The sequence below is a fragment of the Actinia tenebrosa genome, unplaced genomic scaffold (assembly GCF_029948245.1).
Source record: "Actinia tenebrosa isolate PJP-AT-01 unplaced genomic scaffold, QUT_ActTen_1.0 PGA_scaffold7__59_contigs__length_16204524, whole genome shotgun sequence".
NCBI lineage: Eukaryota > Metazoa > Cnidaria > Anthozoa > Actiniaria > Actiniidae > Actinia > Actinia tenebrosa.
Genome location: NW_028292584.1, coordinates 6392767 through 6418033, shown reverse-complemented (window position 1 = coordinate 6418033; position 25267 = coordinate 6392767). Strand labels below are relative to the sequence as shown.

Sequence of the window (25267 nt, the reverse complement as noted above, 5' to 3'; positions counted from 1 at the left end):
CACTACAACGAACTTCGAAACAAATCATATTTTTCGAAACGTCGAGGTTATTAATTCGTTTGACGCACACTTCATTATTCTGTGTGATTTCGCTATTTTCATATCAAAATTATCTCTCGATTATGTCTTCCGAAATTTTCAGTATTCAAGCTGCAATGGGTATATGAATCTGACTGGACGCTCATCACTGAGTTGATCAGTTTGATTAACTATAGAATTTGCAATTTTATACCATCTTTATTTCTGTTAAATATTGATCCTTTTTCATTGTTTTCGACATTTTCTATATGTTTTTGCATCGAGGATAGAATTTGAGTGCCATAATACATTTGCTAATTCTCTCTCCTCAGACCTCCTCGGTTCAGGCGTAATATTTTCCCATTTCATAGCACGTGTCATTCCCTAGAGAATCATTTATTTGTTTAACGGCTGCACTCGGTTGCACATGAGAAGACAGATTTCATGATTGGATACGACACTAACAAATAATCTTATTCTTAAGGTAATGACATGTGGTTTGAAATGCCGGCGAAAACATTGCGCCCGAGCCAAGGAGGACTATTTGTTAATGACTTTTTAGTTAATCCCTAATAGTTTGTGAGCTTGACATGATAACTATAGTGTATTCTGCAGATGATACATTTATCAAGCTAAAGTTTCGTCGGCTTGCGACAGAACAATACAAATGAGAACGAAAAATAGTTGTCATCATCAAGCGTCAAAATTCATATTCTCTCTCTTATCATTGGTGAAGAGGGTGCCACGTGATAAGCATCAAATTTGCAATTACTGTTTCAACAGAAATGTAAGATTTCTAAGTTTTAAGATCAAATAATCAAAAACCAAATAAATTGTTTTGTGTTCTTTGGCACTTGGTATATAACAAACACTTTTTAACTCGAACCTCGGTTTATTGGTCCCTCGTCGACGGCGATGGTTTCATCGTCGTCTCGGGACCACGAAACACACCGTTTCCCTTGTGACCAGTAAATAAGCAAGCTAGCGTTGAATATGGAGTTTTTTTTTTGTATGAAAAATATTTGAAATACATCAAGGTAATCCGCACTAGACTGAATGCATGACTCGTAGTTTTCGCTCCAGAATCGACAAAAGAGCGAACATACCGACTTATGGAATCAGTCTTTATAAACAATATTAGTTTTTACAAGCATTCTTTTGTGCAATAAATAGATCTTGCTTAAATATATTAATTTGAGTGAGTCAAATATGTAGCGAATCAAATAAAACAATTACGATATTTTCAAACTGAAGGTTTCTTGATAAATTGTTTTTTATTTTTTTTCAGCCAATATCGAACCGCATCGAATTCATGAGAGTAATACCATGTTCAATGTCTAACAGAAAAGCAATAGACCTCTTTACTTGGGCATAATGTTTTACCATTTGAGACCAAGCGTCATTCCCTAGAGTATAATTTCTTTGTTTTAAACAGTTGGGCATGAGGAAACATATGAATATAACATACAACTCGGAACAAATATTAATCTTATTCAGTAAAAGAATGACACGTGTCTAGTATGGGAAACCATTAAGCCCAAGATAAAGGGTCTATTACTCATGAAATGGAGACTGAAAATGAATTCATCACGCATTGAATTTTGGGACTGAACCATCTTCAATTTCAACAGAAAAACAAACAGCGTTCACTCCTTCGTATATGGGGTCTGTGGTTTGTAGCTAGCTCAAGCCTCTGATTGGTCATTTACAATATCATCTTCAAAACCAGGCTTAGAACCAATGATTTTTTCTGCGATTCTTGCCATGTACTCTTGCATCAATTCAAGCTGTCCTGATTGAATTCCTAGCTTCTTCGAAATAGATTTAAGCCTGAAAAAGACGACAAGTTATTAGAAGCTAGTATGTTAGGTTTTGTGGAAGAAGGAAAACCGGAACGGAAAAAATCCTAGAATCAAGGGAGAGACATAAGAGACTACTCGCATATGATAAGTACGTTCAAATGATACACCACTTTCCAAACATCGGTTTAAAGACTGGTCCAAAACACAGCATCTAATTTTGGCTACAAGGCATAAGTTTAAAAAAATAATTTCAATTTGAACCTTGCCGCCGCAGTCTCCATTGAATGCTTTGTGTTTGAGACAATAGACCCTTTTAGCTTGGGCGTAATGATTTCACAACTTCTGACCACTTGTCATTTCCTAAAGAGCTATTTCTATGTCTAACGCTTGCTCATAAAAATGAATACAACTCAAACAAAGAATCTGGAAATGGAAACTGTTTACCTATGTTCTTGTTCTTCAATCGTTTTCTCGACTTCGTTAACCATTTCATGTTCCTCGTAGCCAACAGTCGTTAGAGTTCCTGCTATGATGTCATATATCTTAAGTAAAAAGCATAAGCATTCAGCTTTGCGCATGCGCGTTTCTTACTAATGAGCCGGGCAGTTATAATACCCGGCTTAAAAATAAATAAAGAACGCAGACCAAGTTACAACAGTTCCTAATTCTAAGCTAGATTAAATTTGAGCTTTGATTTTTGCAACCGAAGGCTGTACAATATTTAACCATGATTGAAAACCAGCAATAGACTACTTCGTCGATAAGGCGGCCATCTTGCCAGAAAAGGAAACAAAAACAAAGATGACAGAAAATATATAGTTTCGTGTGTTTTTCTTTCTCTTTTGTGTAAAGGTGATAGATGTGCTGCATAAATTCATCTTTTGTCGTATTCTCTGGTGAGCTGTTAATATCAATCGACGTCATTACTGTAACAAAGCTTTATTTGCCCCCTGGACGCCCCATAATGCCTTGCGATCCAAGATGGCCGCCATATCGTCGAAGTAGTCTGTAGTATGTAGCATTTACCTGTCGTGCAAGAGTCTTGGGTCTGTTTGGGTATTCTACATGTGTTTTGACCTGCCAGTGTTTGACTATGAACCGAGGAAACATTTGTTCGATGTTATACAACTGCTCTACCTTCAAATAAAGAGCAGAGGGAATAGCACTGTTAATAGCTGAGTAATCCGTTGCTGAGTCTCCCTAGCCAGAGGCTTATGCTTACATCAATACAGCGATTTTAAAAAAAGAATTGGTTGAAGGTTTTATTGCATGTTGCATATTGCATGTTGTGTGTTGCATGTTACATGTTGCATATTGCATGTTGTGTGTTGCATGTTGCATGTTGTGTGTTGCATGTTGTGTGTTGCCTGTTGCATGTTGTGTGTTGCATGTTGCATGTTGCATGTTGTTGCATGTTGAATGTTGCCTGTTGCATGTTGCATGTTGAATGTTGCCTGTTGTGTGTTGCATGTTGCGTGTTGCATGCCTTGCATGTTGCGTGTTGCATGTTGCGTGTTGCATGTTGCGTGTTGCATGTTGCGTGTTGCATGTTGCGTGTTGCATGTTGCATGTTGCATGCCTTGCATGTTGCGTGTTGCATGTTGCATGTTGTATGTTGCATGTTGCATTTTGTGTGTTGCATGTTACATGTTGCATAGTGTTGCATGTTGCATGTTGCATGTTGTGTGTTGCATATTGCATATTGCATGTTGCATACAAAGCCCGAACTGCACGATGTCAATTAAATACGGGAAAGGTGACAACGATATGGAATTTTTCTAAACTTTGTCTGCACGTTTTTTTTTGGAGTAGCTATATACAACACACTCCACACTCACTACCTCTACATTTTAATTTTTAAAATAATTTTAATTTTAGAAAAAGATTAAATTTTAAAAATATTCTAACACAACTCTAGATGTTTGCAGAAGGTAAAAAACTTATGTAACTACTCCATACAGGTGACCCACTCCTTGTTTTATAATCTAATAGAATCCCTGACACAAAAACTTGAGAGCAAATATTTGTGTAATTCTAACCTGTACTGAGTATTTCTCCAGAGCAGCGATTTTCTTTATACTGGCAATATCCCCGACTGCTAGACCAATCTAGAAACAAATGCAAATATATAATACATTACTTGCATTAATTTGAGAGGACCAATTTGGCCCCAGAGAGCCATTTTGGCTTTTTCAAAGTAGTGCTATCTTAGCCCAGCCAAAATAGAACAATGCCATTTTGGCCGCACAGAAGCCATTTTGGCCGCACAGAAGCCATTTTGGTGTGGGTCTATCAGTACCGTTTAGGTCCCCTCAACTGGCCCCTACCGGTAGTACCAAAATAGCCCTTCTATAAGAAAGCCACTATAGGGTCAAAATTTTGGCCCCATTTTTGGGGCCAAAACAGCCCTATCCGATTTACTGTGCTCTTTTATCTCAAAAATAAAGTGATCTAAAATGTTCAATTCGATCTGTGAGTTAAAAATAACTTTATTTAACGATGAAAAGATACCAATTAGCTAAAGCTAATTTTACATTGGGCCATCAATGTAAGTTAGCCGTGCCCTGACTTAGATCAGCCCAGAGATTGTTTCAGGGTTCAATCTGTGTGTTAGCTGTGCCCAGACTTGGATCAGCCCAGAGGTTGTTTCAGGGTTTGATCTGTGAGTTAGCCATGCCCTGACTTAGATCAGCCCAGAGGTTGTTTCAGGGTTCAATCTGTGAGTTAGCCATGCCCTGACTTAGATCAGCCCAGAGGTTGTTTCAGGGTTCAATCTGTGAGTTAGCCATGCCCTGACTTAGATCAGCCCAGAGGTTGTTTCAGGGTTCAATCTGTGAGTTAGCCATGCCCTGACTTAGATCAGCCCAGAGGTTGTTTCAGGGTTCAATCTGTGAGTTAGCCATGCCCTGACTTAGATCAGCCCAGAGGTTGTTTCAGGGTTCAATCTGTGAGTTAGCCATGCCCTGACTTAGATCAGCCCAGAGGTTGTTTCAGGGTTCAATCTGTGAGTTAGCCATGCCCTGACTTAGATCAGCCCAGAGGTTGTTTCAGGGTTCAATCTGTGAGTTAGCCATGCCCTGACTTAGATCAGCCCAGAGGTTGTTTCAGGGTTCGATCTATGAGTTAGCCATGCCCTGACTTAGATCAGCCCAGAGGTTGTTTCAGGGTTCAATCTGTGAGTTAGCCGTGCCCTGACTCAGTAGATCAGCCAAGAGGTTGTTTAAGGGTTCGATAAAATTGGTACTTTTGGTTGGTTTCAGTTTTGTCCTTATAGAGCTATATAACTTACTAATAAATTAAGAAAAATGATAGGCATTCCCAGACAGAACAGAATGAAGACTGGGTACAAGAGAAACGGATGATACAGATTGTCATCCTCCAGGAAGATGACTGAATAATTGACTTCTCCCATCAGCATCACGAACGTGGTCGTTAGAGACTGGGAAAGATTGTCAAACAACACCTGAAATTGAAACAATAAATGTGGACTCATGCAACATCAACACCAGAACACCGTAAAATCTCAAGGTTTGGGAGGGGGGACCGTTGGGATTGCAGTGCATCGTGGGACTGTTTTGGGGGACGACGGTAATAGACGCCATACTGGAAATATATTCCCTAAAGCCCCGTCCTAACTAGCGACATAAGCATAACATAAGCATAAGCATAAGCATAACATAAGCATAAGCATAAGGATCAAAACGTTCGGTTCTTCTTATGCTTGTGCTTATGCTTATGTCGCTGAATGTCCCTGTGAGGACGTAGACTCTGATGCTTATGCAAAAATAGAGAGAACCAGGTTTAAACTGCCCCACGATACACTGCAATGCAAACTCGACTCAGTTTTTTCACCTCAACCTCGGAACAGCTAATTTTCGTCGATGAATTAAGGGCCGCTATAATTTATCGCTGCTAAACAAGTCTTACCTGCTGAAAATCAAGGACGTAGAAAGAAAACGCAAAGCACAGGAGGAAAAAGAAGAGAAGAACAAAAACCTGAAACAAAGATGGAAAATCTTATCAAAAACTGGTGATTTACCATTCGCAGGTTCATTGTATTCCCCTTACTCTCTCTACCCTGGAAAAGTCATTTATGCCGACCAGCTGTTTTGCATGGTGTCAATATGTCCAGTGTTCAGTTAAAAACATACTTACTCTTATAACGGTGAAGATGATTTTCTCTAGCATCATCAAGTAAACACCCATGAAAGATACCCTAAAAGAAGGAAGCCAATTGGATTTACTGAGAGTTGGAATTAGTAGTGCTATGCATGGGATTTCAGGCGTGCAGTCTCGTGCAGTCTACCTTCGAGGTGCCTAGGCTTTGTGTCTCTCAGTTCGTCTGTCCGTGTTCTATCTGTCTGTAACTCCATCTGACTATCTGTATGTACGTCTGTCTTGTCTTTCTGTAAGTTCGTTTGTCTATTCTGTCTATCTGTGTGACTGACTTGTCTTTCTGTAAATACGTCTGTCTATCTGTCTGTCTGTCTTTCTGCCTTGTTTGTATGTATGTCTGTCTTGTCTGTCTGTCTATCTTGTCTGTCTATAAGTCCGTCTGTCTTGTCCGTTTTGTCTATCTTTCTCGGTACGTTTGTCTTGTCTGTTTTGTCTATCTTTCTCGGTACGTTTGTCTTGTCTGTATGTAAGTCCGTCTGGCTGTCTGCCTTTTCATTTCCATCTTCCCGACTTTCCTGTATTTGTCTCGGCATCCCCCCTCCTTCCGCCCCCGATGTCTCTCCTATCTTTACCTTAACGTATAAAATACTAGCTTAGTGTAGCCCTTAATAGTAAACAGACTAAAACAGTGCCATATAACATTGTATGGTTGATATACCTTGCTATTCTAGACATCAAGCTGAACCAAGCCAAGCAAGCAGCCACTGCGCCTGCGCCAAAACACCTGCTACAGTTTTCAGGAAGAAGGAAAATCATCATGGTGATGCAGAGAGCGAGGTCTAGAAGATAACTGATCTTTGTCAAATAACCCCAGCCCTAAAACGAACAACAAAGAGTTTTTTTGTGATACTCAGACAAAATACTTGACGAAAAGCAAGTGTGGCGTATAGGTGAATAATTAGAGCGCACCAAATGCGCGCGACACGGCTTCGACTCCCGGACTCGGTGTCGTATATGAGTACGAGTTGCTTGTTGATTCTCTCTGTGCTTCGAGGGTTTTTGAACAAATTGGTTATGTGGACGTATTATACAAGCTCGATCCTCAGTCGTGACAAAATCTCCATCTTACTTCCAATTACTATTTACTACTTATTATTTGAATTTGCCAAGGTCTCTGACTGCTGGGGTCAGGCGCGCGCGGGAGAGGAAAGTAAAAGATTGTACTTAATGACTAGACATTATTATAGTGGTCATATACATACCTGATTGTAAATTTCGATGAATTGCTTGATCAGTTTGATCACACTTAGTACTATCAAGGCAATCTTTAGATGTATGTATAATTTGATAGCAGGACGTTTTGGCTGAAAATATAACATCAGAGCAAGTTGATAACAGTTTCAGTTACAGTGAAGACACTCGCACCGTGAACACTTCGACTGAACACTTCGACTTTCTACTGTTTAAAGCTCTCTAAAATAAAGAATTGAGTTCAAATACACCAAGTGATCAAAATATATCTTATTTCCAATCGATTAGCTTAAGGGATGATTTATAGTCTGCAATAAAAAATGTGACAAATATTTCAAAGTGTTCATGGTTCGAATGTCCTTACTGTAAAAATAAAAATCTAAAAATAGCATCACAGAGTTCTCAAGATGATGAACGGGTAATCTTTCTCTTCCTTCAAATTTATTTTCTCTTTGACCTAGTCTTGTAGAATCATGATTAAAATTTTAATATTAAGACAGTGTCTTTAAGGGAGGGCCCTAATCCCATTTCCCAGCCTCCATTTTGACCAAATCCCATAGTCCTATGTTTTGCTTCAATCTCAATCCCACATGCATTCCCATATCTTTTTTGTGAATCCCATTCCCAGTACATAAAATTCCAATTCCCAGCCCAAAAAAGGCGAATCCCAGCTCCCATTTTACCCTTTCAGGACCCTCTCTTAAAATAACTTTTTTAATGAGTTGCTTACCCAAGAGGGATCTCCTTCAAGGTCCCAGCTATTTGTTGCGTTGGTACACTGAACCTAAGTGAGAGACACAAAAGGTTTACTGTGAGGATTATGTAAGTCAGTGATGTTCAGCAAAAATTAACATACAAAAAATAGAAATACTTGTAACTTATAACGTACCTTATCAGCGGCTTTGAAGCAGGGATTGTCAGTCAGCATAGAAACTAACCCAATTACGATACATAAATATAATACTGATAATATCTGGTTGAGTAAAACCAATGCCAGGCCGTACTTGTACCTTTAGGGGATGGATAGGAATGAAATAGGAGTAAATGAACAGGAATGAAAGAAAATGTAAATGAGATGGGTAAAATGAAATCGAAAATGAATGAGAACGTTAATGAAATGGGAAAATGAATGAGAATGTAAATGAAATGAGTAGAAAATTGATAAGAATGTAAATGAAGTGGGAAAATGTTTGAGAATGTTAATGAAATGGGAAATGAATGAAAATGTAAATGAAATGTGAAAATGGATAGGAACGTAAATAAAATGGGAAAATGATTGAAAATGTAAATGAAATGGGAAATGGATGAAAATGTAAATGAAATGTGAAAATGGATAGGAATGTAAATGAAATGGGAAAATAAAAACGACAGTCTCTCACCATTTAACGTTAATGAGTGATAGGCTCGTGGGGTGCTGTAAACAGTTGAGCCTCTTATTTTTCACCATCGCCTGAAAAGAAACATAAAAATCAATAACTATTTTGTGGGATACATGACACATGATGATGACAATCGGTTACTCACGTAAAGAGGTTTGAGGGAATTCTTCGGTTTACATCGTTCATAGTCCGGCATGCCTTGCAGGTAGTGTAAGTCGTACGTTATCTATTTATAGAAATCAATACGTTAGGAAAACGCTGCTATCGAATATGCCTTGTTGAAGACCCTTGGCAAATAGTTTATCTACACGATAGCAGAAAAGAAAAGTCTTGCGTCGGTGTTTTCTTCATCAAGCTAGTAGATGTTCCTTGAAGATCCGTTAATCAGAGCATCTGATAGAGCGAGGGTGCGAGGAAACGGCGCCGCCGACTTTGAGATTCTTTTTACTCAAGGAAGGGTAGAGAAACATTGCAGCATAACCGATTAAAGCACGATACTTAACAAGTGTCCTTTGTCATGATATGCATGTATGTAAGACAGTAAGACCATTGGAAGATATTCAATATGTACGAATGCATGTTTACAGCTAGTCGAGTACCTTATAGTCAGGATCATCCTTTCTTCCACGATACGTAAAGCAGTGTCCTTTGTCATGTTAAGCATGTATGTAAGACAGTAAGACCATTGGAAGATATTCAATATGTACGAATGCATGTTTACAGCTAGTCGAGTAACTTATAGTCAGGATTATCCTTTCCTCCACGATACGTAAGAAGTGTCCTTTGTCATGTTATGCATGTATTTGAGATATGAGCATTGGAAGATATTCAATATGTAAGAATATTTACAGCTAGTCGAGTACCTTATAGTCAGGATTATCCTTTCTTCCTTCCTTGGTGATGCAACGGTCAAGAAAACGCTGCGCAAACAAATTAGATATCAAAACAATTGTCGACGCAGAATGTGGCAAGAAGTTAAGCGCAATTGGTGTACGCAGCTAATGTGTTGCCGCTTTGGTGGTCATGGTTTTGATCCTTAGACTACCAGCCATATGTGAGTAGATTTGTTATGTTGTTCTATCTTGTACATCAAGGTTATAATCCGGGTCCTCCGCTTTTCCTCCCCGCCATCCGCAAAAATCAACTTCCAAATTTTATTTCGATCTGGCATCGAATGCTGAAAGAAGAGCTAGCCTCTGGTTGCAGAAACTGAGGAATCACTCCGCGAGTCAAAGCGTAAACAATTGCTCTTTTTTACTAGATTCACAAGCAGCGCAGTTTTTTCAACTATTGACGGATTTGAGAAGCTTTAACAGTTAAGAGAGAGAGAATGCCGACCTTACCTTCGCTACTTCTGGCATCTTTTCTATCAACAGCGCCATTTGACTGGGACAGCCTTTAGCAGGAGGCTTAAACATCTCTTGCCACCTAGAAATAATATGCGTATTAACGACCTCAACAATCAAGCGCACTATTAGATACGTCTTTCTGTGTTATCATCTATGCGCATTGACACTCATTCGCAGCAATAAAGCTTCCACACCAAATGCGCAACAACAGGCATTAATGATAATAAAAGATAACCATGCGTAATAGACTCTTTTCGAGTTCCAAATTACCGCTGTGTTGCTTGATTACAGACTCATTTACTCAGGCTTAGCCTCGAGTCAGTGTTTAAATATTCACAAATACCAACGGTAAAGGAAAGAACGGAAAACTCCAACAATACAAACACTTTGAAATTCGACGGACCTTGACTGGAACACGTGAATATTCTAAACAATATCGAGGCTAACCCTGAGTAAATGAGTCTGTAATCAAGAAACACAGCGGTAATTTGGAACTCGAAAAGGGTCTATTGATATACTATTTACTGATTATGGGAAATCCAACAAAAATCACCGACTGACCTTCTATTGCTGGCTAATACCATAGCAATGTGTTTTTGATTGTTCTCTATAGCCATGTCCAGTACGTTTTTATTCAAAGTATTTTCGGTCAGCTCTTGCTCTTTATTGGATATGAAATACTCTACTACATTAGCGTGACCAGCTTGAACAGCCAAGTGTAACGCAGTCTCCTGTAACGCAAAAGTTTCTCAGTCGCATGCTCAGACCCGCATGTATTTATTCTCGAGCACTTAAATGCGAGGATACGCGTGGTGGAATCTATTATTCCAGTCAATGGCTGCCGCGTGAGCAAAGCCCATTGAAATGTGTTACTATGGATTTCATTTTTACAGCCATTCTCAATCGCACGTGCCCTCCAGCGATTGTTTCTGTCGCGACGAAGAAGGTTTCGGTGGACATCAATCACAAGGGCGTTTCCATAACATTGTCGGAAAACACAAAGCTATAAGGGCACGTGCCTATGGAATGTCATGGAAACGCCTTGATTGGCGTCCACCAAAAGCTTCGATAGAGCGGCACGTGTGATTGAGAATGGCTGTAAATAGATTTAAAAAATTAATAGACAGATTAAGCAGCGATGGACAAACGCATCATAACGTCAGGTACAACGCTTTTTGTCTTTTCTTAGATAGCGAGCATGGCGCATCGTGATCTAGATTCGGTATAAACATTTTTTGTTCGTAAGCCTTATATGTTGTTGCGAATGCATCTATGTCAGAAAAGGCCTCTGCTGATGGAAAATAAACATAAAAAATAGCTGCGCGAGCACGTTTGTATGTTGTTAGTAATGATGTTTCCAAGCTAGACCAGAATGCATTGCGTTTATCCATCTAGCTATCTTGAAAGCTGAAGTCCTCAACAGCACATAGCTTTATTTAAGTTTTTTCAGACGTAAAAGTACGTAAATATTGTACATGATGAACCAAATAAGAACGCGCGCACACGAGCTCTTTAAGAGACAATTTTACGTAACAATGCATTACGTCATAGTGCGTCCAAATTAACGTTTCACCTTGAACGAGACAAGAAAACCATGTGTAAAGTAAGTGTACCTTGTTCTTGTCAGTTAAGTTCAAGCAGAACAAGTTATCAGCAAGTATTCGTTCAACGATGTGAAGTGATCCTCCTTTGGCTGCTAGATGGAGAGGCGTTTGTCCATGACTATCACTAAATGTTGAGGGGAAAACAAAGATTGTGTTGGTACGTGGTTTCATCGGTCTGTTGTTGTTTTTTTCTTATAAGTAGGGGTTTTCTTATGAGTGGTAACCATACGGTAATGACTTAAAGAACACATACCAGAAACATTGAAATGGCTTCCCATACAAATTTTTATTGTATGAGTAGGAAACATTACGATAAAAAATACGATACTGAATTACAGCATATATCATAACATCAAAATGGCTTCCATTGTGTTCTAGCAATTCATCCAACCACAACGCGAAGTTGCGGCTACAGCAAGATAAGGTACAGCTGCAGTTTGCTACAGCTACGAATACGAATTTGTCGTATCGATCCCTTTCCACTGACCAAAAACCTCTCTATTCGTTTTATTATCGTTTTATTATTATTACCGTTGTAAACTTGCGCCATTTTGAAGTAGAAACTCAACAATATCAGCGTGACTGTTCTTAGCAGCAAGGTGTAACGGCGTTCTTTCGTTCTTATCCAGAGTGTTTACCATGTGCGAATTCTCACCATCAAGTAATAACTGGACTATATTAATCCAACCATGGCTAAAAAATTAACAGGCGATATCTTAACACAGGGGGCCAATAGTAGCCAAGCAACATATGTATTATTCACAGTAAAAAATGGCAGATAAAATTTATCAATTTTATGCAGCATTTAAATTGTGGGTAAATGACGTCATTTACTTAACTCTATTGTTCTTTTCACTTTTAACCCAACATTTCTCAACAGCAAGTGGATCCCAGGCTAAAATTTTCACTAATCTGGTTTTCATAATCATATTCGAGTCAATAATTCATCATATATTTTTGAAGTGATCTCTCACCTGACGGCTAAATGTAGCGGTGTCTCTTCGTTAACATTCTGCACTCCTGCCAGAGAGTTTTGCTTGGACAAAATGAGTTCTACATCCTGGAATAAAACGCTAAATTTAACAACAATACCATACAAAAAATGAACAAGTAGAAGACGCTGTCTTTGATTAAAGCATGTTCTCATTTCTCAGTTACAATACCGCTTTGCTCATTGATTACAGTCTCATTTCTGTGTTAAAATATTCATAAATACCGACGTTAAACTAAAGAATACACAACTTCAACACTACAAAAACTTGAGCCATAAATATTTTAACACAGTAAGCCCAAACAATGGCGTGACTAAAGGCCAGATTAGATTTCTTGGGTTTTCTGTGGTATTTTTAAGAAGAGTGTAAAGTACCAAGGGATATCCTCCTTTTGCAGCGTAATGCAAAACTGTTAATCCTGTTTTGTCTTTGTGCTTGAGAAGATCGATTTTATGCTGAAGAAAAAAAATGGGGGAAAACATGAAGTTATTAGATATCATTAGAAAATCTTTCTTTTTAGTAACTCGAAACATTACCCACGTGATCCCACACCCTGCATATCAATCAAAAGGCACTTGAAACATTATACCCACGTGATCCCACACCCTGCATATCAATCAAAAGGCACTCGAAACATTATACCCACGTGATCCCACACCCTGCATATCAATCAAAGGGCACTCGAAACATTATACCCACGTGATCCCACACCCTGCATATCATTTAAAGGGCACTCGAAACATTATACCCACGTAATGCCACACCCTGCATATCAATCAAAAGGCATTCGAAACATTATCCCCACGTGATCCCACACCCTGCATATCAATCAAAAGGCACTCGAAACATTATACCTACGTGATCCCACACCCTGCATATCAATCAAAAGGCACTCGAAACATTATCTCCACGTGTTTCCACACCCTGCATATCAATCAAAAGGCACTTGAAACATTACCCACGTGATCCCACACCCTGCATATCAATCAAAAGGCTGCCTACCTTTAACAACAGCTTTAAAGTCATGTGGTTCCCAATAGCCAGATGGATAACCGTCCTGTCACGTTTATCAAGCAGGCTCAGGTCAGCGCCGTTCCTCAGAAGCACTTCAGTGGCTTCGTTACAACCGCGTGACACAGCCCACATTAATGGCGTCTTCCCGTTTCGGTCCAGAATATTGATATCTATTTGCTTGAAAATTAAAAATGAGAAAAACTATTATCTTTTAAATATGTTGCAGAAGAACTACTGTTATAGTGCACAAGAACTACTCTCTAGATTTCAATTCTTGTTGGACAAAGAATATTTTAGAAATTTTTTGGGGGTTTAATCTTTGTGCCTCTTCAAACCTTTAACTTTTATCGATAGCCTGAAACAACTTTTTAAGTCAGAAGGGCACAACTAATTCAGTAATAGTCCCCATCACAGCTCCCTGAGCCATCTTGAAAGGTAGCCGTGCCTTTGCATGGAAGCGAGATGAACGGTGAGCTTGCAATGATAGAGACATCAGTGTGAATAATTGTCCAAGGTGTTAAAAAAGGTCTCTATCATTGCAAGCTCACCGTTTGTCTCGCTTCGATGCACAGACACGGCTACCTTTCCAGTTGGCGCAGGGAACTGTGAATGGGACTATAGAAATGAACATGTGCACTCGAGAAGTGTTTTTCCTAACACTTCTCTCGTGCCCTGCATACAAATCACTCGTATTTTATACCTGCACACAACACACGAGCGCGCGTTTTCTATTTCTTCACAAGGCGCGCAAGCATAAGAACATACGGTAGGGTAGCTAGTACGTATACTAATATATATACTATGATAAAAATATATACTATAATAAAAATATATACTATGATAAAAATTATTCTAGCAAAATATCAAGGGCTTAATAAACATCGAAAACCATGTGCGCTTTCTTGTGCAACTCATAGCAGTTGAGCCCTCTCGCACCTCTGGGGTCTCGAGTTCGATTCCTGCACTCGCCATCATGCTGCTAATCTCCAAGTGCTTTACAACCAAACACAATACAAAAAGCAAGACTTAATAGAAAAAGTGTGCGCATGCTGTGTGCGACATTTATCACAGTTATATAAAGAAGGGTAGTACTGAGTACCTGGTTAAGAAGAAGTGCAATGATGTCTGCTTGATCGTATTTTGCTGCTCTAAAAATCAAAGATGAAATTGGATTTGCAATAGTTACAACAATGTAAATATTTGTAACTGAATAATTCGTATAGGTAATACTTTTATCGATAACTGATTCAGTGGCACTAGACATTTTCTGTAAGCGAGATCTCCCAGCTTAATAGTCTCTTTCACAGTTCCCTGCGCCATCTTGAAAGGTAGCCGTGCATCAAAGCGAGATTGATTGCATTGATAGAGACCTTTTTTAAACACCTTGGACAATTATTCACATGTCTCTATAATTGCAAGCTCACCGTTAGTCTCGCTTCGATGCAAAGCCACGGCTACCTTTCAAGATGGCGCAGGGAACTGTGAAGGGAAGTATTCAATAGTAGCCAAAGTCACTTGATTCGATGTATATCTTATCTTATCTGAGTATCATTGCATGCTGTTAAAAATATTGCTGGCGCTTTTGAACTGTATTTTACTCTGTCCCAATCCTCTATGACATAATTAATGACCGAGTGTCATTTCGAGTATAAAATCTGCAGTCCCTGTTTCATTCATATTAGAAGGCGTCTTCTCAAGCACTATTTAACAATTATTCGCCGAAGGCGAAGTGATTATCGTGAAGACTCGCGTCTCGGTAAATATTCCCCAATAATCACTGAGGCAAATAATTGTTTTAGTATAAATACACAGGTGATTCTTTCAAAAAAAGAAAGAAAGAAAAAGAAGATAAAAGGCATTTTTCCCGGTAACAGCAACAAAGCGGCTGGCCGCCATTTTGAATTTTCGCTCGAGGTGATTATCGCGTGATAGTGTGAGTTTCTTGACCAATCAGCGCGCGAGACATTCTATAATCACCTGCGTATTTTTACTAACGTAGAATAATTACCATGCCACCTTTAGGACGCTAGTCTATTATTGCCCCATCCACTTCTGGAACAGCGCGCAGTAATGAAAACAATGGTATTGTCGAAGAGTATCGAACATCGATCATCGATATACTAATACTCACATATGAAGACAAGTCAGTCCATTCTTATCAGCCATAGAATAGTCATAGATGTATGAGCATGATTTAAGAATCATTGTTAGCATTTCAACCGGACCAAGAGCACAGGCCAGGTGAACAGCGGTTTTACCATCTGAGGGCTGAACATTGGAAAATGATATTTTAAAACACCCAATAGCGTAGGGAGTCCCCCTAAAGTTTGCTTTCGGCGGGATTCCTGTGGAGTTGGCGGGGAAATGGTATTCGAGGCCTTGTTACGCCCCTTGTTAACACCTGATTGTGAAAAACGTCTGGATACACAGGTAGACTGCGAACGGTCAGTTCCTGGATTTCCCTTGGTCACTGTTTGGAATTTGTTGTAGTTGATTTGGCCGAGCTAGTGAGGGGATTAGTAGCTAGTCTAATATTCGCAGGGGAGGGGTCTCACTCCCCACGCCAAACAGTCGCCAAGGGAAATACATGGACCGCTCGTAGTCTAATACACAGGGATCCCGTCTTCACCTGGTGTGACTTAAAATTAGAAAAAAATATATTTGCATGTATTTAATATATATTTTAATATATACGATCCGCGTGGAATAACTGTTACACCCATTTTTAAATTACGCGACCAAGACGGCTCTATAAGTAATAGCGGCTGCGTGGAGAGTAGTGTTCATTATATGACTTGTATATTCCCAAAAATCAAATGCTCTGTGATAATCAAAACATCTGAAAACATCTGTGATAATCTAGTGTATATGAACCTTAATTTTGTGCACTTGTGCTCCGTTTTCCATACACAGTTGTACAGCCTGTGGAACATAAATTAAATGATTAACAAATAAAACAGCTTTTTCCGTGCTCCGTTCAGTAATAAAGCACACAGGAAGTGGCGTAATTAAGCATGAAAGAAGTGTAAGGAGAAACACGAGCCGTAGCCGAGTGCTTCTCACACTTTGTGAGAGGAGCAAGGAAAGGCTGTTTTATTTTTCTATGATATAGTTACTAATTCTATTTCGGTATTAAATTTATTTACGAAAAAAGAAAGACGGGCGGGTCGCAGGATCTATAGCAGAACTTCGCGCGCGCGGATGGCGTCAGCACTGTGCTCCGTTTACTAATAAAGCACAGTTTTCGACCAATCAGGGCACGTTGACATCATTTACACGCGTGTGTGGTTCAAAAGGCGCCAAAACTTGTCGATTCTTTACAAGTATTATGAGCCACACTCAACGGGCCTACCGGGCCGATCCAAACGCGTGTAAATGACGTCAACGTGTTTGATTGACGGCAGTCTATTGCAAAGCGCACGTCGCGTTTTTTGTCTGGGGTGGCCGCGTAGCAATGCAAATGGCGGTAAGAAGTTCAAAATTGTGTGACTGATCACCCCCTGTTTTTACCCTCCCCACCCACTTTACTTTATCACCGGTCCCCTATCATCATCACTATTATCATATTACCTGCAGACTGCGACTACTGACTGCCAGGTGCAGCAAAGAGCTTTCAGCGTCATCCACATTGTACAAGAGTTTGTCCATATTCTCGCCTGCTGCTGGGACTGATAAATAAAAAGTGTATGAATGATTATCAAGTTTAAAGGAACAAGAAGAATCGCTCACGAACCCGATTCTCGGGATGCCGTTAGGCGTATGAAAAATGATTACATGTGTTCCAAAAGTAAAAGACACAGCAAATAAAACCGTTACTACTAGTATTTCAAATAGCATGCACACCAGCCCAGATGTGTGTACCGTGCTGTGCCGTGCCCTGTGTCGCGCGGTGTGGTATGGTATGGTATGGTGTAGTGTGGTGTAGTATGGAACGGTATGGTGTGGTGTGGTGTGGTGTGGTGTGGTGTGGTATGGTGTGGTGTGGTGTGGTTTGGTGTGGTATGGTGTGGTGTGGTGTAGGGTGGTTGGGTGGGGTGTGGTTTGGTGTGGTGTGGTCAGGTGTAGGGTGGTGTGGTGTGGTGTGGCGGGGTATGGTGGGGTGTGGTGTGGTGGGGTGTGGTGTGCTGTGGTTTGGTGTGGTGTGGTGTGGTGTAGGGTGGTTTGGTGTGGTGTGGTGTGGTGTGGTTCCGAGACTGTGACGGGTTTTAGCATTTTCATCAGCCTAAACAGTGGGTACTGAACTATCATGCGCTTTGTGGCTGACTCACCAGATGTAGTCAACCCCATACCGTGAAGATGCTGTGACAGTACCGTGCCGTAACTTCCTTTTTTTCACGAGGGTAGCACTTAAAAGCCAGTGGCTAACAAACCCGTGGCCCTCATTCCATGATCGAATTGGAATTTAGGAGTTGATTTTTGCGTAGGGAGGAAAACCAGAGAACCTGGAGAAAAACCCTCGAAGCACAGGAGAGAACCAACAAACAACTCTACTCATATACGACACCGAACCCGAACTCGAACTCGGGTCGCATTGACGAGAGGCGAGCGCTTAATACTTTAATCATATCCTTTTTGTAATCACTACCAAATCCTGCAATCTGATTGGTTCAAAGGAGTGCGATTAATTCCCAAATCGCATCCTTAGGAGTTCTTAATTGCATCCTATTGAGCTCTTAATCGCAACTTTTTGAAAGAACCAATCACAGAACGGAATTCTTATATTCAGCCAATCAAATAAGCCTTTTCAATGCGTTTGTGGACTTCCACACTTTTTGATAGATTTTATTACAAAAAAAGCAAAAAAAAAAAAAACAACAACAACAATTGTATTTTTCATGTGCTCATGTAGTCATGCGTATGATTATGAAAAGGATATGATTAAGTGGCAATTGAACTTCGTGTCGTGCAATTTTGGACCAAAATCATACTTGTGATTAACAAATTGCACTCCCGCTACGCGGTCGTTCAATTTTGTAATCACTTGTATGATTTTGGTCCAAATTGCACTCCACTCAGTTCAATTACTATCATTGATGCCAGTCATACCAGATCTATTTTGATTGAACTTACCATTCTTTAAAAAACATTTCATGATATCGTGGTTCCCCATCTGCGCAGCGTACGCAATAGCTAATTTGTTATGACTATCACGAAGAAAAACATCGGCGTCGTGGATAATCTAATAACAATGAAGAACAGATAATTAAAAGTATGGCAAGACTTACTGCGCATGCCTGAATCAGCTGGCTGGCAAAAACCGCTGGCTTGTGCTTACGATAACATCATGAAAGACAAGCGCAAAAAAGATAAACCAGCTTTCCTGAAATACTAAAATCTGGTTTCACTTGCGACGGAATCAGATTCGGAGTAAGAATCGGAGTCGGAGGTGGAATCATATTCGGAGTAAGAATCGGAGTCGGAGGTGGAATCAGATTCGGAGTAAGAATCGGAGTCGGAGGTGGAATCATATTCGGAGTTAGAATCGGAGTCGGAGTTGGAATCAGATTCGGAGTAAGAATCGGAGTCGGAGGTGGAATCAGATTCCGAGTTAGAATCGAAGTCGGAGTTGGAATCGGATTCGGAGTAAGAATCGGAGTCGGAGGTGGAATCAGATTCGGAGTCGGAATCGGAGTCGGAGTCGGAGTCGGAGTCGGAGTCGGAGTCGGAGTCGGAGTCGGAGTCGGAGTCGGAGTCGGAGTCGGAGTCGGAGTCGGAGTCGGAGTCGGAGTCGGAGTCGGAGTCGGAGTCGGAGTCGGAGTCGGAGTCGGAGTCGGAGTCGGAGTCGGAGTCGGAGTCGGAGTCGGAGTCGGAGTCGGAGTCGGAGTCGGAGTCGGAGTCGGAGTCGGAGTCGGAGTCGGAGTCGGAGTCGGAGTCGGAGTCGGAGTCGGAGTTGGGATCGGAGTCGGAGTTGGGATCGGAGTCGGAGTCGGAGTCGGAATCGGAGTCGGAGTCGGAGTCGGAGTCGGAGTCGGAGTCGGAAGCAGCTTATGACGAAGTGAAAACCAGAAAACGGAGTTGGAATGTTTTTTATTTTTTATTTTTATTTCAATCTTTATGTAACGTATGTCCCTCATTCAGAGTCGTAAGCACTTCAGAAGCGGAATCGAAAGGATTGGGAGTTTTTTTTGCCTGGCTCATGCTTATGCTTTTGATGAGCGGTTGTCACTTGTTATAAGTCAAGCATGGAACGGTTTACGATTCCGTCGCAAAGCGAAAACCAGGCTTATAGCGATTTCATTGAACTTTAAGTTATGAACATATTGATATCCATCGGTGATCGCTAAAATTTTTACGTACTGTTTAATAAACTCGCAGGAGTGTTTCATCAGGATTTAAAAACACACAACGGTTTAGAAAACTGATGATGTATGTTCTCATAATATACTGAATTCTTTACGAAATGAACCAAGTTTGATAGAGAAAATCCAAGTTAAAGTTTATGCAAATGAAGACGAATCTTTATCAGATATAAAATCACCTTCGTGGTCATGATTTCTATTGTGCTTCCTTCATGAATTATTAATGAGTTTTTTTCAATCCAAACAAAACAAAAACAAAAAGAAAGAAAGATCTAGAAAGAAAAGAAAGAAAAAACATTTGAAGAGCGCGCGCATGAAGACAGCCAATCAGATTCAAGCAAATGACGCAATTAATCGTAATGCGCGCGACTTAATTATGACGACACAATGCGTGGAAAATCTTGACTTCAAACACTTTCCATGCACATGAACAACAAAGCACTAGCGATTAGTCAACCTTGGAAGAAGCCGTTAGGTGTCGTTCACGGAAGCCCAAAAAATTGAAAGGCAAGTCTGAGCTCTTGTTCTTCTTACTTTTATACTTTGTCACGAATTTGACAACGTTTTCAACGGACAAAGCAAAACAAGCAGCGTCACCGAACGGTCGCTATCAATACAGTTATTTTTCTTTGGCATTTATAGCATTGTATAACTTGTTGTCAAAGCTCTGATGGAATATAGACCCATTCAGTTTGGGCGAAATGTTTTACCATTTCAGACCACGTTTCATTCTTTGTATCATTTCTTTGTTTAACGGTTGCGCATGAAAATGGATACAACGGAAAACCAAGAATCTTATTCTCAAGAAAACACGTGGTTTTAAATGGGAAAACATTAGAGGTCTAATGATAAGACGTAATATTTCAAACACGCGAGAGAGTTCTTCCTCCGATTTCCAGACACCGAAAAGTAAGTTGAAAAAACGAGGCGCAGCCGAGTTTTTTTAACTGACTTTGAGGTGTTTGGAAATCGGAGGTAGAACTCTCTCAAGTGTTTGATATTACTTCTCAAACTAATGAATATTTCTTGGAGAAAATCAAAGAAAAAGTTTACAAAATTTAATGCAAATTAAGAAAATTTTTCCAAACCACCGTCACAGTAGTGATTTGCTTTGTTTTCTCCTCATTAAATATTCATGAGTATGAGAAACACATATAACATATATATATGTACCAGTAGTTTGCAGATGGTTGTATTGTTCGGGTGTTCGATCTGCGTCACGAGGTGTAGTGGTGTTGTTTTGGATAATGATCCACAAAGATTGACATCAATCTTAGGAGACTGCAACAACATCTAGAATATAAAAGATACGTATAATCAGTATGCAAGAAAGTATCTAGACATTGATGGATGTCGTTATTCTTTTTGCGTAAGATCAAGTATAGTATGGTGTTTTTAAATGCAATGAGACAATGATTGCTATCAATTGCATTTCATATTTTATTTTCGATTCCCATTTAGTCAGTGAACAATAAGAGAAAAAAATATTTATAGGACCGAAGCAGTAGTGGAATTATAAATAGGCAGAAAAGCCAGACAGACAGACACAAACAGACGAGCGTACAGAAGCGAAAGAAAGAGACAGACAGCCAACCAACCAAACGAATGGACGGACGGTTGGACAGACAGACAGACAGACAGACAGACAGACATACTTACATTAACGAGAGCCACGTTCCCTGTTCTCACTGCGGCGTGTAACGGTGTTTCTCCTCGATCATCCAGTACATTAACATTAACCTTGCGATCGAGTAGAAAAGACACTGCCTCGTTGTTTTGTGACGTAGCCGCACAGTGTAGGGGGGTCTTGCCGTACTCATCAGGGATATTCACATCTAAAAGGTTTAATGCATATAGTTACTAAACGTCTGTACCAAAGGGAGGGATTAGGGGGGGAGGAGGAGGGGGGAGGCGCATGGCTAGTCTGTGATACACCTAGGAGAGAAGACACTTGGAGTAACTTTACATTAAAATAACTTAATTCTTTAATTTTTTGGCATGGAAAATTCAAAAAAGTGTAGAACAACTGCTTTTGCTGCCTGTGGAAGTAATACACTCGAAACAGAGACAGGGAAAAGACCAGTTTCGAATTCCAAATTACTGCTGTGTTCCTTGATTACAGACTCATTTGCACAGGGTTAGCCTCGAATCAGTGTTTAAATATTCACAAATACCAACAGAAAAGTAAAGAATGCACAACTTCAACAATACAAACATTTTGAAACTCGGAACTGGAACACGTGAATATTCTGCACAAACTCGAGGCTAACCCTGTGCAAATGAGTCTGTAATCAAGAAACACAGCGGTAATTTGGAATTCGAAAGGGGTCTATTGAACCTAACAAGGCTAATTAGTTTGTACTCTATGGCAGTGACTTACCATCAGAAATACCAAACTTCTTGATTTCACTGATGTCTAGACCTTGAACTATAGCCGCACTTAGCATGTAAGCACGTGACTTTGAAAGACAAATAATGAAGTTAATAAAAATCATTTTTTAAAATGATGGAACTTAAATAGGGTTAACGCCTAAAATAGGAATCTTTGAAACTGCGCAAGTAATACAGTTGACTTCTTCAGGACTGCGAAACGCGCGCTTACGCTACTTTCACGGTAAAGATGACGACGTCGAAGGATCGAAACACGCTCCCGAATTTTTCAACCCAGACGTTAATTAATGGTTTTTAAGGTTTAAATGTTAGGTAATTCTGTAATATCGATACAAGGCCCATAATAGTAGAATGTTAAAATGCTAGAATTGGATACTTGTCTGAACCACTACTTAATATGTGTCTGCCCACTACAGAGGCAAAATTATAATACCAGGTGTATAAATAGTGTCGGCGTTTTCTCAAGTACCAGGAACTATTTTAAAATGGCTTTTAGATAGCCGAAGTATTCCCCATTTACATGGACGGCGGAGACGGGGGGGGGCTTTGCCCCCACCCCCCTTTTTTATGGAGAATTACATTCATTTATTTTGCTTAGGAATAAGAAAAAAAGTTCGCCTCAAAAATGGAGGGGAGGGGAGGACTACAGCCCCCCCCCCCCCCCTTCCCCACTTTAAAAACTGTTTCGCCGTCCCTGATTTAGACTGCAATTGAAGATGTAGTAAAAGCGTCTAAAAACTTTTCTTGAGAATTAGTCTTATTATTTACGTTTTAAAACCAGCTGTTGATTATTATTGTATAGCCTAGTTGCATGGCCTATTCGTAAACTTTCATTAAATAGAAAATATTCAATATTAAATATATATATCCCGCACTCCCACATCTAGCTAGTAGACTGGCGTTTTATGAGAAGAAATTGGAGAAGGTGGACAATATACGACTCTACTATTTCAATGTCACAGCACGCAAAGCCCGAATGTCTAGCATACGCCATCCGGTCCGGGTGCTAATAAAGCTTTACACTTGTACTAGGCTCAGTATAAAATGGATTAGTTATAAATGCCAATCATACGCCTCTGGTTAGCGGGACCTAGAAGAATCAATCGCTCTCAAAAATAAAAAAAGATTTAAAAGGCATTAAAGAATTATATGCCCTTAGGGTGATATGGGTTAATTAGGAAATGTTGAGATAAATTTATTGATGAATGACTGTGTTTGATGCGAACAACATCTGAAAGCACATGTTAGCAAGTCGTTTCTCTTATAAACAAAGCTTTTTGCCATTTATATACACATATATATATAAATATATTTCGTAGGCCTGTCACAGGTCATATATAAGATTCTTAAAGAGTTTTGACTTACAAACGTTTGTTTACAAAACGAATCAAATGGCAAACGTGACAATCGATAATTATGCTGATTAAACAAGAGCTGCTCGTATTAATTACTACTGTAACTAAGGCTTACCTTTTTCCTTCCATAAAGTTTTCTGTGTTGATGAAATCTTGCATGGTCATACAACGCGTTGTTGCTTAACGATTCGTCGGCTATTTTATCCTGCGATGCCTTGACACTCGCTCGATTGAAGTATGTCTCTCCTCGGTCTAATTCTTGAACGCAGGTCTGTTCTAATATTGTCTTAAAAGCCTCACTTAGGCTTTGTTTTCCGGGTTCTTGGTCGGTCTTGTATAAGCGATGGCTTGACATTTCTTCTACGAAATCTTTTATAGGAGATATGTTTAGCAGATATAATGATGACAGTTTGAACCAACAAGTGGTTCTTGGTTTACACAAGAACCTTTCCAATACCGGCCTGATCTATGGCATCAATTCACTGATGGAATCAATCAGCAAATTTTAAATATAGAAGATGACCCATGAAAAGTTTTCAATCCCCCAAACTTAAATGTATCATTAAATTTTCAGCTTTTTCTCCGCTCAGCTTCATCGTTGAGGGTTTAGTGGAGATTCGTGTGGAGATTGCTAATATATGCAAAGTGTCAAAATGCTGGTAATTGTCTTCTTATTGTTTTTATTCAAATGATATATTTTATAGCTTGTTGACAATTTACATATGTATGAGATACAGAGACCCTGGGAACACAGGGTGACCACTTGTAGGAAAAGCTCATTTTGAAAACGACTTACCGACAAAAATTAAAAAGATGAAACAAAAACAAAAACAACAACAAACACAACAACAACAAAACTGGAAGACGAAGCCGTGAGAGCAAGAACGAAAAGAGCGAGAAGAACAAGAAGAAGAATGAAAGAAAAAAAGAAGAAAAAACAGAAGAACAAGAAGTAGACTGAGAGGAAGCAAAAGAACCAAAAGAAGACAAAAAAATAAAAAATAAAAAAGCAAGAAAAGGAAGAAGAATTAAAGAACAAGAAAAAAGGATAAAAAAGGATCGCAATAATTCACAAAACGCTTCAGGCTCGCCTGAAACAAAATTCCAGTCTGTTTGTACTACTAGTAGGTATACTTCGACAATTAGCCATATGTTGGTTCATTTTTAGACAATTTCATAACTTTCGGTTCTTGATGGTTATTGACCATTGATACTAATGGTTAATTAACATTTACCATTCTTAGCCACAAAATAAACCAATACCATCTGTGATCATGAAACAAGCCTTTCGACCAACGCGTACGTAGCAATTTTCTAGCCACAAAATTTAATTGGATGGGAATAAATCAGGATTAACTATATACACGATTAACTAAGATAACTCTTATTAGTACGCACTGAGTCGACTTCACTTCGGAGTTAGAGGGCTAGGTCTAAGTTTGTAGCTGTATTCAGATAGATAGATAGATAGAAACTTTATTTACGCTTCAAAAAGATTAAAAAGATTTATTTACGTGTCAAGCTGGAAAGCACGGACGTATGGACGAATGGTCTACAAGGAATTCTATCCTTCTAAAGACTTCCCCTACCAAGGAACGTCTAGTCTGGTCGACAGAATTATCTTCACCTTAATCTTGAAGCTAATCCTCTATTTCGTATCATTGTAAACTTAAATAATGTCCTAAAGGCAAGTAAAC

At 39.6% G+C, this 25267-nt stretch overlaps 1 protein-coding gene across 1 annotated transcript; it reads right to left on the bottom strand.

The window, feature by feature from the left end:
* Positions 1-217: 217 nt before the first annotated feature.
* Positions 218-24184, bottom strand: LOC116306445 (transient receptor potential cation channel subfamily A member 1). Its single transcript, XM_089040467.1, has 30 exons — positions 23686-24184; positions 22205-22283; positions 21484-21659; positions 20998-21117; positions 18596-18704; positions 17096-17193; positions 16400-16447; positions 15657-15793; positions 14625-14673; positions 13514-13702; positions 12886-12966; positions 12494-12579; positions 12051-12212; positions 11529-11643; positions 10477-10646; positions 9910-9994; positions 9430-9486; positions 8712-8792; positions 8567-8637; positions 8077-8197; positions 7918-7971; positions 7199-7300; positions 6655-6812; positions 5976-6036; positions 5748-5816; positions 5110-5283; positions 3860-3928; positions 2847-2957; positions 2265-2362; positions 218-1848 (listed from the first exon to the last, which is right to left on the bottom strand). The coding sequence occupies exons 1-30, from the start codon at positions 23923-23925 to the stop codon at positions 1704-1706; spliced, it is 3315 nt and encodes a 1104-aa protein (XP_088896593.1). The 5' UTR covers positions 23926-24184; the 3' UTR covers positions 218-1703.
* Between the last annotated feature and the right edge of the window lie 1083 nt (positions 24185-25267).